Source organism: Malus domestica, chromosome 16, assembly GCF_042453785.1.
Source record: "Malus domestica chromosome 16, GDT2T_hap1".
NCBI lineage: Eukaryota > Viridiplantae > Streptophyta > Magnoliopsida > Rosales > Rosaceae > Malus > Malus domestica.
Window position 1 is genome coordinate 13,795,654 of NC_091676.1, and position 14,863 is coordinate 13,810,516.

Genomic DNA, 14,863 nt, shown 5'->3' on the forward strand with positions numbered 1-14,863 from the left:
CCGTTTCCTTTCCTCCCATTTACTATGCCATATTATTGTTTTTTAATTTGATATTATTGCATGGTCGTTTCATCACTTATAGCCTCATTTGCTATTAGCCAATTCATTTAATTCATATCATAATTGAGAGTTTTTTTTTATTTTTTTTTTTTGAAATTCAAGTACGATATTCATTGAATGATAAGGAATATGTACAAACGGATGATAGGGTGCTAATAGTGGGCTCAAAAAAATAGTGAGCTCGATAAAAAATTTACCGAAGATTTCAACCGGGTTGAAGAGAAAAAAAACATCATGCACCAAACAACTTAACTAATAATATTATCTTCAAACAAAAAATTTGAGATTATATTGAAAGATTCCTCAAACAACGAGACTTGGTGTTTTAATTTCTATCTTAACCTTGCTAGACGATGTGGGGCCTTGTTTGTCTCTCTACGACTGAACGGAGTTTTCCACCGTGCAAAAGTCATTAAAATCTAGGAGTTTTAACGAAAAGTTCACGATACTGTTCATTTTAACGAAAAATCACATTTTTACACTAAAAAGTCAAACTTGATACTATTTATTTTATCCTTATCATTAAAACTCAAAATTTTCAAACCATTTTCATTAGTTTTCTTAAAATCTACCGTGTCCTCCAAGAGAGGCCCAAGTGGGCCTTTGTTAGCTGCTGCATTAAGTTGAATTGCAGTTACAACCACGAGGGCATCTCCCTCCACCTCAATAAGTGCATTCGGCCATTAAATGGGCAATTACATAGTCTAACGGTTTTACACCCTTTTGTTTTCTTATAAATATTCTCATTTACTATTTTTTAGAAGTGTTATTGGCACTTCAAAAATCTCATTATACACTCCTCACAATTGTATTTTTCTTTCCAAATATAGTAAGTTTGAAGTGTAAAATGAGATTTTTGGAGTGCCAATGACAATTCCTTTATTTTTATAATGAGCTCTAAAAGTTGCCTTCTATATATTATTGATTCTTCATTTTCTGTTCAAAGATATTCTTCAAGTTTTATGTACTTGTTAACCCTAAAAACTACCAAACATACGTGGCGCGCAAGCCGAGTAACTAATAAGCTAACTACGTCATTTGGTTGTGTGCAGGGCGTGCCAACTCGTCAAGCGAGCTCGACCGGGGAGTAAAATATGTTGATATGTGTTAAGTGCGTTGCTGACTTCTTAATCTTGCGATTGCGGCCGAGGAAGGAACATGTATCGGCATTCGGGTTCTATAGCCTGAAGACAAGGTTGCTAGTTCTATGAAGTTTACAAATCGTCAGCACCGGGTTCGGTCTCCATAATTATATTCATAAGAGTATAAGTATGACAAACAGGTATCAGACTATACGAACACAAATACTCCAAAGAGATAAATGTCTTGATGGTAAATGTGGTTCGACCGTTGAAATGCCGAACTCTAAACCGGTATCAGACTATACAGACACAACTCGTAACACCTCATTTCATTGAGAGAGCTGATGAGATGACCTCCACCAATAAGGACTTGAAAACCCTTATTGGTCGAGACTTGGATAAATAACCAGTCGACCTCGAAGCAATGATGTTTATCCAAACTGAATGTGCTCCTTGGTCGGCTGATTCTACGGCTCCAGTGATGTCTATCCAAATTGAAGATGTCGTTGATTGCCTTCACAGTATTGTTTATCCAAACTGAAGATGTGTTGGCGGGAAGAAAGGGGAAAAGGAAAATCTCAAGGTTGTTGAGAAGCTTTGCGCAGGGCAAGTTGTGTGTTGATTTGAAGGGACTTTGAATGATGCATTCCCCTCTCTATTTATAGTAGCGAACCCCCTTATGGCTAAACTAGAACTTTACTAGGATTAGAACTCATCAACCCAATATGATCAGGTCTCGACCAATCCTAATCCCTATAGAACTTTGAACCAAGCTCCTTAACGAACTAGATTATCCCTTAATCCCAAGCATCCTCAGCTTTAAGACTCCTTGTTGCACTAGGGTTCAACTACCTCACCCTTATCTAAACTAATCCTCTTCATAATGGGATTCGGCCAACCTCTACTGGACGGCCCATGACAAGATTCTAGATGAATGCTACTGGGCCGAAAACGACTCTAAGCTAGGCCCAAAATATTATTTTGGGTCCAAACAGTACCAAAGGAAAGAATCAAATAGTTCATTTGATCAAAGTATTGCGAGCGTATGCTTACGAGGATTAAAGAATGTTGTATCTTGGAGGTTAGGGCACTCTACACCGAGACATTGTCTTGGAGGGGCGAGATCTGACCGTAAGGATAGTGAACAACCTAAAATCTTGTTCTAATCAAGCATCGACAAAGAGCGTTTTCTACCTACAAAAGACAAGTATTTTATCTTATTTCATTTATTTTATTTAATAATTTGTGGAAACAAAATTGTGATATACTAATATTAATTTTATGTGATTTATTGTAGAAGAAGTAGCATCTATATCGCCAATATTTTCAACATTATAAAGGGCAACCTTGTAAACCAAATAACAAAAAAAGAGGAAAGAAAACAGACCGTGAAGAAGGGATCATGTCTGAACCTAAATCAGAGAAGCACAAAATTAACTTGCTTGTTACACTAATCCCAATAATTAAACATTATTAATGTCTTAAACTATTGTATTATTATGCTGATTTAAACCGTTACCTACAAGATGAAGTAAACGCTTTCAAATGTGAGCAGTGGTTGGGACAGTTGCTCACGCGTGCATGACAGGTCAGGAGCGAGTGGAATCACAAACGACCATGTGAGTATTCGTGCAAAAATCGAGAAGAAAAAAATTAGATACATGAGGGGTGATGCATCATACGTATAGAGTCAAGTCCCACACAGAACTTGGGACCTATTGCATATATCTCAGCTACCTGTACAGAGATACACAGCTTCGATGGTCGGATAATTCTGGTTGAAGACAGTAAGAATTGTACGTTCTCTACATAAGCGATCCCGCTGTACCGAGTATATCCAAAGCAGACACGAAAATGCAAGACCTTTGGCAGCTCCATGGCGAATGCTCCTTGGGCGCCTTAAACCAATGGTTCCCACTGCTAAATCCAACCCCAACAATGCAAATGGATGCTAGCAGTAATTCATAAACTCTCAAGGAAGTGAGCGAAACTGGGGTATTTTGGCTCCCACCCTATTTCCTCGCGAGTTTTTGAGTTGTTTAATCTCTTACCCAAGGGATCATTGGTCCCTGCACAAACAGCATCAATTGGTGTGAGGTGGATATCAAAATTTTGTAAAAACAGAATTCCCTTTAAATATCTACATGTAATATTAGCAGGAAGCTTACCTGTAAAGGCCTCAAACGTTTCTGAAAATTTGCCACTTTTAGTGACTAAGTCCATCACTTCTTGCCTGCAAAGATATTGGCAGGGCCACAAACGCTCGTGTCACTAGTTCACGGGGATAATTAAGAAGGAAATAACAAAATGACTATAAGATCTGAGTATGAATTGTAATTTAGCAGTGTATGTGTGCGAGCGCGCACACACAACTGGATGCTTTGCATGTGAGTATAGGACGATCAATAGACATCAGTGTAAAACTTGCCAGCTTTTCGTTTGATTCAACCATTGGATTAGCAGTTTAATCATATACAGAATATTATGTACCAACGTGAATTGATTGTAGCCCTACACACGAGTACACACAGAAAACCAGCAACAGTTGATATAGTCAATGCAATTCAATAATGTTGAAAGATGCAATGTTCAGATAGGACCTGGACAATGGATGATTGTCACAACCCAAGAGGATCTGGTTACGTAATCTCTTCTTCAAGATTGCAACAGAGAGGGAAGCTGCATCCTGACAATTCAATGAAACAGGAAGTATATTACTGACCATGACAAAGCGTAACCATCTAAAGTGTGATTTGAAATTTAAAGAGAAACGGAAAAGCCAAATGTAAGTGACTTTTAAGTAACAAAATTGAACAGAGAAAGTAATGATAAAAGGGAAAGTAATGCATATTGATAGAACTATATTAAATAACTTTTCACTTTTCAAATACACAAGTACAGTAGGATGATTCCGTCACCTCGTAATGTATAAGATTCAGGACGTGATCTGGGCGAGCTTCTATGATCCCCTTCTTTAACCAATAAACATGTGCACCTCTATCTGATTTGTAGGCATAGTTAAGGACACTTTCAAATATAAAAAATACCAAGATCACCCAAATCCCTGAATGTTTTCCCTACGGTACAAATAATCTTTCAGAGTACGACTTTCATAAAGGATATATAAAGCGCCGCCAATCTAAGAACTACACCGCCAAACTCCAGCACAACTTCTTCTGCTTTAAGAAGGACATCGGTCCTGGGGCTCCTCCCTATTGGCACTACTGGAGTGTCCTGCAGAGAGGAATACGACCAATATGACAAAACGAATCACTCCAAAGTCCAACTCCCACATGACTATGAAATTAAACAAGTTCACAGAATAACGCTACAGCAACTTGGTACCACGAGCAGAAATAAGTGTCTACCTCATCACATGAACCATTGTCGTTGCAATCATACGGTGCAGAGCTTGATGTAAACAAAAACGAACCTTCACCATTCCAGTTCAATGCAGCCATTCTGCTTATTTAAAAATAAGTCCAAACCAAATACATATCGATTGCAGCAAAAATAAATAAACCATTGCCAGCAAGCATTACAATTTACAAGCTATTCTATCATAAATAAATAATACTTAGTAAATAATTAACAAACATGAAACTCTCACTACCCAAGTATCACTTCCATGAGAGTGTTTTTAGTAAGACAGTCACACTGTCGCGCGGGTTAATATATCGGGGACTCAGGGTATGGTGTTAACAGACGATTGCACTTGTAAAATGAGCAGATTGGTAATACAATGTGACGACTGCACCGGAAAAATTACTCACCTAACATCAGCAGAGTAGTCTGAGGTTCTTGATGGTGGAGCACAAAAGATGACATAAGGAAACTTGTGGGTCGTTTTGGTCCCCTTTAAACGTGGATTAATACCCTCCTCACTCAACTCCTCATGGTGATCAGCTGTCACTGTTTGCCCATGTATTTGACACCCAGGATGCTCCTACGTACATTAATTACTTGTTTTACCCACTAATTAATTACTAAATTAAACGTACAGATAGAGCAGCATGGGTAAGATCAGTACCTCCCGCCATTTTTGTGCCACCAAGCGCCCAAGGACACCCGGCCCCACAATCAGCAGGTCATCCGCTCCAACATTCCCAGAAGAAGTTACCTCCTTCTCTTCATCTGGCTCCGACCCGTCAAACAATTACCATTGATAAATGTTGGATATTCACAATCTTGAACAGATATTAGTGAGAAAAATGTTAGAAATAGAGTGAGATTATACCAATGGCAGATGACGGCGACGATGCTGCGGCGGAGACTTGGAAAGGCGCGGCGTCCGTGGCTGTGTTGGCGGTGGTCCGGCAATGTGAAAACTTGGAAGAAGGGCAGTGAAGATTAGGGAAACGCCCGATGAGTCCTCGAGGTCTTATCAATGGAGTTGTTGTGAGGAAGATAACGCCAGCAATGGTGCCCATTGTGTTCCAGCTTGGAGAGTCGAGACTGTTCTCGGAGGATTTGATAACGCAGGCGGAGGTGTGGACGGGTGGGAGGCATCGCTCTCTATCGTTTTATTTTTCAGTAGGATGGGTTAGTTGACGGGGACCCACAGGACGACGTCGTTTGGTGTTTGTTTGGTGTTGGTTGTTTGCCGTGACGACCAAAGCTCGACTAAGATGGAGTGCATATCAAAACTTCAAACTTCTTAGCTTCTAAATCCAATAAATGAGAGGATTTGCTCTCTTTTTTTTTTCTTTTTTTTTTCTTTTTTCACTTCAAATTTTAAGCTTAATTTTCTAAATTTTGAAATAAATCCTAGTTGTTAGTTTGCCAAATTTTTTAATCAAGACGATATTATATTGTTTTTTTTTACATAGAAGATATATCATCGCACATTGATGACAGACTAATCTCTCTTCATCAACCACACATTAGACGACAGTATACTTTTAGCGCTAGGGTCAAATGGTACGCCAAAACAGAGCCAATCACTCCAAATAATGTATTCGTGCGATTTCAAACTCAATTTGAGGATTTCAAACCTTTACGCTCTACTATGGGACTTGAATTGAGGATTCCAAATAATGTAAGTGTTAGTTGACATAACGTTAAAGCTTATTTGAGCCTTTTTTGTTAGCTTAAGTGGTGAATATGAGTTAAGAGTTCAATTTCTTGTAATGGAAGCGAAAGAAAGAATGGATAACCTCATTCTTCAATGAAGATTTATGATCCAAACCGTCACTTGTCTGGATCTCCTTTTGAGAAATGAGGCCATTTCCAACCGATGGCTGGCCAGAGGGCCCGTTTTAGCCCTCTGACCCTCCAAGATCCTCTAAGATATTAATATTTTAATGAATAGTACATGGCCATATTTGCCTCTGTCTCCAATCGGGCCAGATGGCTCGTTTTAGCCCTGTCACAAAAAATCGTCTCGAACCAAGGGCCAAACATAATTTATTATTTAAAAACTACAACTTAAATGTTGTTTAACTTTCATGTTGTTAAATGTTTTTTTTTTATGTTGTATAATTTTTATATTGGTTAATGTTATTCAATGTTGTTTCATATTGTTTAATGTTGTTTTATGTTAGTTAATTTAATTTAATGTTGTATAATGGCTTAGGAAGTTATAGGAAAAAAATAGAATTAAAAAAATATACGAAACAAATTTTGTGAAATAGAAGTTATAGGAAAAAAATAGAATTTAAAATAAAATGAAACAAATTTTGTGAAATAGAAGTTATGGGAAAAAATGGAATTTAAAAAAAAATATGAAACAAATTTTGTAAAATAAAAGTTATAGGAAAAAATAGAATTTAAAAGAAAAATATGAAAAATAGAAGTTATAGGAAAAAATTTGTAAATAAAAAAAAATAATAAAACTGTTAAAAAAATTAAAGCATTCATGTTGGTTATAACCGACAGTAAATCCGACACATTTAAAAAAAAATTGGCCATCCCTCTCCGATTCTGTGGGGCCCTCTCAGATTCCACAACCCTCTGGCCTGGCCCTCAGTTGGAGACGGTTTTCGAGTTATTTTTGACCCTCTGGCTCTCTGGACCATTCGGTTGAAGATGACTAGAAACAATCAATTCAACCTAGAGAGAGAGAGAGAGATATAGTGTTTGTGGTAAAAATTTCAAAAGGTAATTGTGGAGGGAGACTTTGGCACTGGATTTTTGGTTAACAGTCGTCCCCAAATTTAGCATTGGTGAATAAAAACTCATTATTTTGCATAGTTCAAGAATAAATTTGTCCAGAAATTTATAAGATGTTATATTGTATTAATCCTCACGAATTAGCTCTAGCGGTGAAGGGGTAGGGTAAACGGTATAGGATTTGTTGATGCAGAAAATAATAAGGTTTTGGAATAATCTAAAATATTAAGTTTGTGACATTCGCAAGGTTATTCTAGTTACCTAGTGAGGATAATATGTACAGAGGTAGAGATAGGGAAGTAAACACAAGACATGTGTGATTTAACTTAAATTGAACTTCATCCACAAGGGTAGATGAGTTCTCATTAATATTGACGAGTTTACACAATACATATATTCAAACATAATCATCACTAGTGAGTTCCAATGACAAGTTTAAGTACAATAATGACATTACTTCTTAATTGTAGGAGAATGATTTCCTTTTATAGTTAACGAGAGTCCTCTGCTTCTGTCCACGGTCGATGTGAGATTCTAAGAACTTTATTATGATGTTGACATGTATCGCGTTGTGATTGCCTCATGGTTGGAGATAAACCCTTATGCTTTGGCAGAGGTGCCTCAACATGAATTCTTCAATAGGTCCTTGGACGTATGGAGTTGTCGGTGCTCGATAGTTTCAGGATTGGTGAAGTATGATACAAACAATACTCCTCCAAGTTCCCAAGTGAGGAAAACTTCTCAATTAGGGACTTGTAAAACTCAAGTCACTGAGTAATCATGAAACTTCTGATTACCTAAGTGTAGTACATATGAGGGACTAGGATTCTCTACCCTCATCTTTCCATCATCTCTTCTTACATTCTCTATTTTGTCTTTTTCTTTTTATAAAAAATTAATATAAAATATTGATATGATTTAACCGTAACTGTTCAAATAAGAAAGAAATAAAGAAGAGGAAAAAAAGGAGAGAACCATACTCCCATAATGAGAATCCCTTAAGTCTCCAATCGAGAAGAATAGTCTAAGGAGGTGACTTGATTTTTGTCCATGTGTGAAGGGGTCAAAGTTCCACCCTTTTCCTTTCTTTGCTTTTTCTAACATGTCCCAACTTTTTTATTTATTTAAAGTGGGAGCCCAAAACCTTCTTTGTTCTATCAGCTAGGTCCAAAGTCAAAATAGAAAAGGGTTTAAGACTGGGCTGCAGTCCAAATCATGGCTTTGCTATCCTCCACTTTTGTCTCAAAAAAGCCAAACCCCACAGGCCTCTTCCTTCCCCTTCTCCTCTTCCTTCCCCCACAGTCCACACCCCCCATTCCTTCCCCAAATCATTAGGATTTTTCCCTTTACCCTTCCCCTCCCCTGCACAGCAGAGAAGAAATGAGTCGATGACTGAGAGGAGATGGGGTCCGTTTTAGAGGTGGTTTGGGAGTGCGGTGCTTATAAGCACCCATAAAAAAAAGTTGTGAGGGTTTTAGGTGTTTGATAAACTGAAAAAAAAAAGGCTTATTTTGGAAGCTAGGGTGAGAATAAGCTGAAATCAAAGAAAAAACTGAAGCTGTTATTTGTAACTTTGAAAAACTGGTTTTTTTTCAAAGCACACAGAGCAATAGTGCTTCTTTAATGAAAAGACCCACTATCAGACTGCTTTTTTTTTCAACAGCACTTTTACCAAAAAGTTTACCAAACACTCTGTTATTTCACAACCGTCTCACATCACAGCGTCTTATTTAACGGCAGCTTTTTTTTTTTTTTTTTCAAACACAGCAATAACAAACCAGCCCGTAGGCCAGGCTTTCGCAAACCCCGTTGGGAACCACGGAGATGGCGAAATTAGGGGTTCCATGCAAGCAGAGGCCGCCGCCGGCGAGGTCAGCGAGGTGAGGAATAGTGTGATTAATAGTATTAGTAACGATGATAGTAATAGTAATCGGATGGAGAATGAGGAGTGGAGTTTGAGGCCTATAGGGGAGAGGAGACGCTACAAGCCCAATCCTAGGCTCAGCAATCCTCCCAAGCACCTCCTTGGCGAGCAGGTCGCCGCTGGTTGGCCCTCCACCGTTGCCGGCGAGGCCATCAATGGCTGGACGCCCCGCCGCGCCCATACATTCGAGAAGATTGATAAGGTGAGAGCTTATTTAGTGTTAAAATGATTTTGGAGCTTCTTAATTACTGTTTGGTTGTTGAGAGAAAATGCAAGGAGACAAAAAGGGTTAGTGTGAAATTAGAGTAGGAAACAAAAGTTGGAACTTTTTTTCTGGATCATGTTTGGTTTTTAATAGTAGCAATTAACTCAATTTGGTAAGCCTCACTAATGAATGGATTACTTGAACTTTGAATTAAGTATTTAGCCTTTTACTTGTCGAAGTTCTTACCTTTTGCGGAAATGAATGGCTTAGTAAGTTGTACTTGTAAATGTATTATCTTGATCAGATTGGGCAAGGGATGTATAGTAATGTGTACAAAGCTAGGGATCTTTTGACAGGGAAAATTGTTGCTCCGAAGAAAGTTCGGTTTGACAATTTGGAGCCCGAGAGTGTAAGGTTTATGGCCAGAGAGATTCTCATTCTGCATCGTCTGGATCATCCTAATGTTGTAAAATTGGAAGGTTTAGTGACCTCGAGGATGTCGTGTACTGTGTACCTTGTATTTGAATCTATGGAGCATGATTTGGCAGGACTTGCTGCAAGCCCTGCAATCAAGTTCACAGAGCCTCAGGTATTGCAAAAGTCTTTTGCTTTTATTTTATTTCGTTTAGTTGGCATGTAAAGAAACCATTTTTTCCCTTGTGCAGGGAAAGTGAGCAACTTCTCTCATATCTGTTATATGTAACTATGGCATGTTAAGTGTTATATGAACCAAGTATTATCAGGACTGGAACACTGTCACAACCACAATGTGCTTCATCGTGATATCAAAGGGTCCAATCTTCTTATCGACAATGGTGGTGTCCTAAAGATTGCTGATTTTGGACTGGCTTCTTCTGTGACCCTAATCACAAGCATCCAATGACTAGTAGGGTGGTTACTTTATGGTATTGACCACCAGAGCTTCTTCTAGGTGCCACCGATTATGGTGTAGGTGTGGACCTCTGGAGTGCCGGCTGCATTTTAGCTGAGCTGTTGGCCGGGAAACCAATCATGTCAGGTCGCACAGAAGTATGTTTTGAATGCTTCTGTTTATTAACTGAGTTCCTTCACTTCACTGTGTTTGCCATCGGAAGATCCTTTGCTTAGGTTTACTTTGATGCTTATTGATTCATGGAAGTATTTGAATTGTTGGTGTTCTGACTATGTTCGTGCATAAAAGATATGTTTCCAGTCCTCCTAATTTATCTTTTACTTTAAATAGGTAGAGCAGCTACACAAGATATTTAAGTTATGTGGTTCACCTTCTGAAGAATACTGGAGAAAGTCAAGATTGCCAACCCTTTTTAAGCCTCAGCAATCATACAAAGGATGCATTGCAAAGGTATTTAAAGATTTTCCACCATCATCATTGCTACTAATCGAGACACTCCTTGCAATTGACCCAGCTGAACGTCGGACTGCCACTGCTGCATTGAGGAATGAAGTGAGATTTTATATTTCACTATTAAATTTATCTTGTTCAGTTTCCTTTCTTCTTTATTGCCTTGAACTGTATCTTGGGTAGTTTCTCATCTTAATGTCGTAGTTTATCATCCTGAGCCGTACGATTTATAATTTATTAAATATTGTCATGTGATGGTGGCCTGTCTTTTGCAGTTATTCACAACCAAACCATATGCCTGTGAACCGTCTAGCCTCCCAAAATATCCACCCAGGAAAGAGATGCTAAGCTATGGGATGTAGAAGCTACAAGGTTGATGATTGCAATGAATAAATTTTTTATTGTTCATCTAACCAATTTTCTTTTAGTTAGATTCACGGCTCACAGCTCCCATGAACCTTTACAGTATTAATTAGATTCAATTGCAGAGATTTAAACCAACAAATTCTAAATGTAGAGAATCATCCACTTCCACTCTAATATTTTGATGAACCAAATGCATTGCCTTGACCCTTGAATTTCCATGCATGACTCTACGTTGGTTTCCACATTTGTCCCTTTGGATTATTGATTCATTTGTTTATTTGGGTTAAGTTTTGATTACTATCATGTATCATCTCAATGATGTTATTACTTTCATGTTTCTTTATGAAGTAGTTATTCTTTCATCAGTTTTCTAATCTCTCAGTCGTTTCCATTTTCTTCTTCTAATTAACCTCCCTCCAAAAGGGAAAATTGCTTGTTATATGCAACCTGAAATGAGTTTCATGATTGTAGACTGAGAGCTGCTGGCAGAGATAACGCAGATCGTGTAAGGAAATCTTGCGCATGTGACCGCAAGGGAATTCCTGCTCCAGAAGCCGATGCTGAACGTCAAGGCAATCTTGATGTACGGCATCTAATCTGCTTCTTTAAGCTACAGTATTTTCTTTTGTGGGTTTAATAATTAACATGGAATTCGTTTTTTAAATTGAATTAAGTTTGCAACAGTAACTTTATCCAATGGTATCCCATCTGTCTCTATCAACAAGTGAGATATGTTATCCTAAAATATCCCCTTGCCAGTGGCCACCGCCTTTATTGATTATGTAGGAGTTTCGATGAAGAAGAGGACAAGGATGTCCATACACGGCACTTTTTGTGCATAGCGCGGCAGTGCCCCTAACCTATCTAGCTTTTCCCTGGGCCTCATGGGGAGATAAGCATATGCATAATGCCATCCTCTCATGGGAAAAGTACATCCATATACGCGTATAGGCAGACATTTTAGCTAGAGACATAGTTTGATACCGAACTTAATTGAAGTAGGGAACAAGTTGGTGCTGATTAAGTTCTCGTGGCTGATGGGATTATTGTTAGGCTTTGTATTGGTATTTAAAAAGTTGATCTAATAACACTTGACACATTATATACCATATACTGAAATGGCTAAACCTCCTCCAACCTTTAAAGTTGGTGGCCTCTGATCATTAAGCATGTGGGGGTAGTTAATTCTGTTGTAGTTAATGCATATGGCTATTGTTTGTTTGAGATTTCAAATAAGATTTTGGCTTCTGATCCTAGTGAGGGGATGATTTAAAAGGGTAGCGAATTTATATGAAGTATTGAGCATTGTCGGTTGAGTCGCTGGATGCAGGTGCGTTGACTTTGTTCTTCTGCCATCTTTGCTGATGAGCATATATGTTATAATCGATAAGTCTTGAGACTCTTGACATGCTTTCGGATTTCATACTTGAAACTAAAATCAATGCACTTGGTTCAATATTCAGTTACTAATGCAGCTGATGGTGAGTGGTGACCCTTGACTGTGTAGTCACTACTTGAGGAATTAAACTGGCCTTTTACCCAAACTGAGCACTTGCTAACTGTTATTCTTTATGTGTCGTCCTATTGCAGAGGCAACGTCTTATCACACATGCAAATGTGAAGAGCAAGAGTGAGAAGTTTCCTCCTCCACACCAAGACGGAACACTTGGTTATCCTTTGGGTTCATCAGATCACATTGTTCCTGCTTTTGATCCTTTGGATGTTTCATTTAGTTCCACAAGCTTTGCATATTCAGAAGAATCCGTCCAAACTTGGTCTGGCCCATTGGTAAAACCAGCTGCAGTCGGGGCTCCAGCAACACTCATCCGGACAAATTCATGTACTCTCGAAGCCCTTAAGGAAAGACTCAAAGGGACAAGGATTGTCTGCCCTCCCGTGCCCTCCTGTTTGTATGGTCACGGTTAAGCTACGTCAACATTTTATATTACTATTCATTTTTATCTTATTATCTTTATAAAAAAACAATATAACATGTTGACGTGGTTTAACTGTGACCATACAAAACAAGAGGGCACGGGAGTGTTCCGGAAGTGGGAGGTCAGACAATCCTTGTCGGACTCAAATCGATGCGGGTTCGGCTTGGTTCGGTTAGTAAACAATTGCATTCAGAACAACTCTCTGTCATTTGGTGAGACAATTCATGAGGCTGCAATTGCTGCCGATTCGTCCGAGCCAGGTAGGAACCATGTTGAGTTCCTTTAAAGTGGGCATGCTCAACAAAGCCAACTACAATGTGTCAAGGTTTTGCCAAACCAAATTAAACCCTACTATAAAAATGAATGTAGGTAATTATGTGAATTCAATATTGTTGTAAAATTGATGTACATCAAATTGAAGGAGAATAGACAGACGTCTAGCCAAGTCAACTAAAACAGTACGTTCTCCCTCCGCATGTATGTTTGAATCCTCATTTTTATAGTTTAGCTCTTGTATTAAAAAACTTAAACGTTATGGGGCCGTTTAATAACTATTTTATTTTTAGTTTTCACTTTTTTAAAAACTGAAATCTTGTTTGATAACTACTTTTACTTTTTTGCTTAAAAAAATGAAAACTTAAAGCCAAATATTAAAAATTTAAAACTAAAAGAAAATGATTAGTCTCACTCACTACTGAATGATCAGGGAAACACGGTGAAAGCTAATGAATCAATTAATTTGTTGGCATAATATGATGCATGCAAAGAAGGAAAAAGACGGATGACTTATCTGTCAACTTTTTCGCTATCACGCCCAAAAAATCAAATTTTATTTTATATAAAATTGTTAGAATACGCTTAATTTCTGGATTTGAATTACTGTTTATATATATGGTACTAGCCATAATTTAAAAGAACATTCTGTTTGCATAGACCTGGTAATATTCATGCAGTACAGTGCAGGTCATAATTCTGACCATGGAAAAAGCACTAGTTCAACATTGGCCAACAGTTTTTGACATTGGCAATGCCTTACCCAACGTAAAAATCGTGTCAAATGTCAGAGCTTACTTTTCTTGACCTCCTATATTTTAATAATTTGTCACATTCAATTGGTAACCCTTTTTTCTTTGTTGGAAGACTAAATAAATTTGAAATGACGTGTGTACTTTTTATGCGGGAGCTTGAATCTTAACACGCTTCTACAAACACGAACAACTGCTCTAATCCTTCGTGGATCGTCGAGTTGGCTACGGTATGTCGAGTTGCTCCTTGGTTTTCACCTCCCTCAAGACCTAGAGCCTGAAAGTGATAGCTCTAAAAACCTAATTAGAATACTTGAACTATGGAAAAGCTTGTGTTTCTTGTTATTTCTCTCTTCCCCAAAGCCTCTAGTGGTTGAAAAGAATGTACAAAGACTAAAAAGCTTATGAAAATCCCAAGTATATTGTAATATGAATATCTCTTTATTTTTATCTAATTATCACATAGATAATTAGGAGGTTAATATCCTCATGTGGATAGAATGTCATTCGATATTTATTTATCCCATAAAATAAATCCTACATTCTTGATGGAATTAGAGAAATAATTCCAAGTTTTCCATCGCCATTAGGCTGAACAGAGGAAGATCAAATAATCAAACTTAAAACGATAAAATCCAATTCATAATACGGAGAGTAGTCATGAGTAGTCATGCAGGTGTCCATTATTCTTCTGCGACTGGATCCGATAATAATTTTGACCCTTTTTATTATTTATCCTTCTGCAATCTAAAAACTACACGAGATTAATTAAAGACCAAGTTTCTTATACTAAAAAGATTGTGGCAAGTCA

At 37.9% G+C, this 14,863-nt stretch overlaps 1 protein-coding gene and 1 pseudogene across 1 annotated transcript; one reads left to right on the plus strand and one right to left on the minus strand.

Moving 5' to 3' along the window:
- Positions 1-2,780: 2,780 nt before the first annotated feature.
- LOC103416791 (uncharacterized) lies at positions 2,781-5,721 on the minus strand. The gene is made up of 9 exons (XM_070815364.1): positions 5,380-5,721; positions 5,173-5,276; positions 4,916-5,088; positions 4,511-4,604; positions 4,265-4,376; positions 4,061-4,149; positions 3,743-3,828; positions 3,311-3,375; positions 2,781-3,211 (listed from the first exon to the last, which is right to left on the minus strand). Exons 1-9 carry the CDS (start codon positions 5,570-5,572, stop codon positions 3,105-3,107), a joined length of 1,023 nt encoding a protein of 340 aa, XP_070671465.1. The 5' UTR covers positions 5,573-5,721; the 3' UTR covers positions 2,781-3,104.
- Positions 5,722-9,757: 4,036 nt separating this feature from the next.
- On the plus strand, positions 9,758-13,483 carry LOC103403787 (probable serine/threonine-protein kinase At1g54610; annotated as a pseudogene).
- The last annotated feature ends 1,380 nt before the right edge of the window (positions 13,484-14,863 follow it).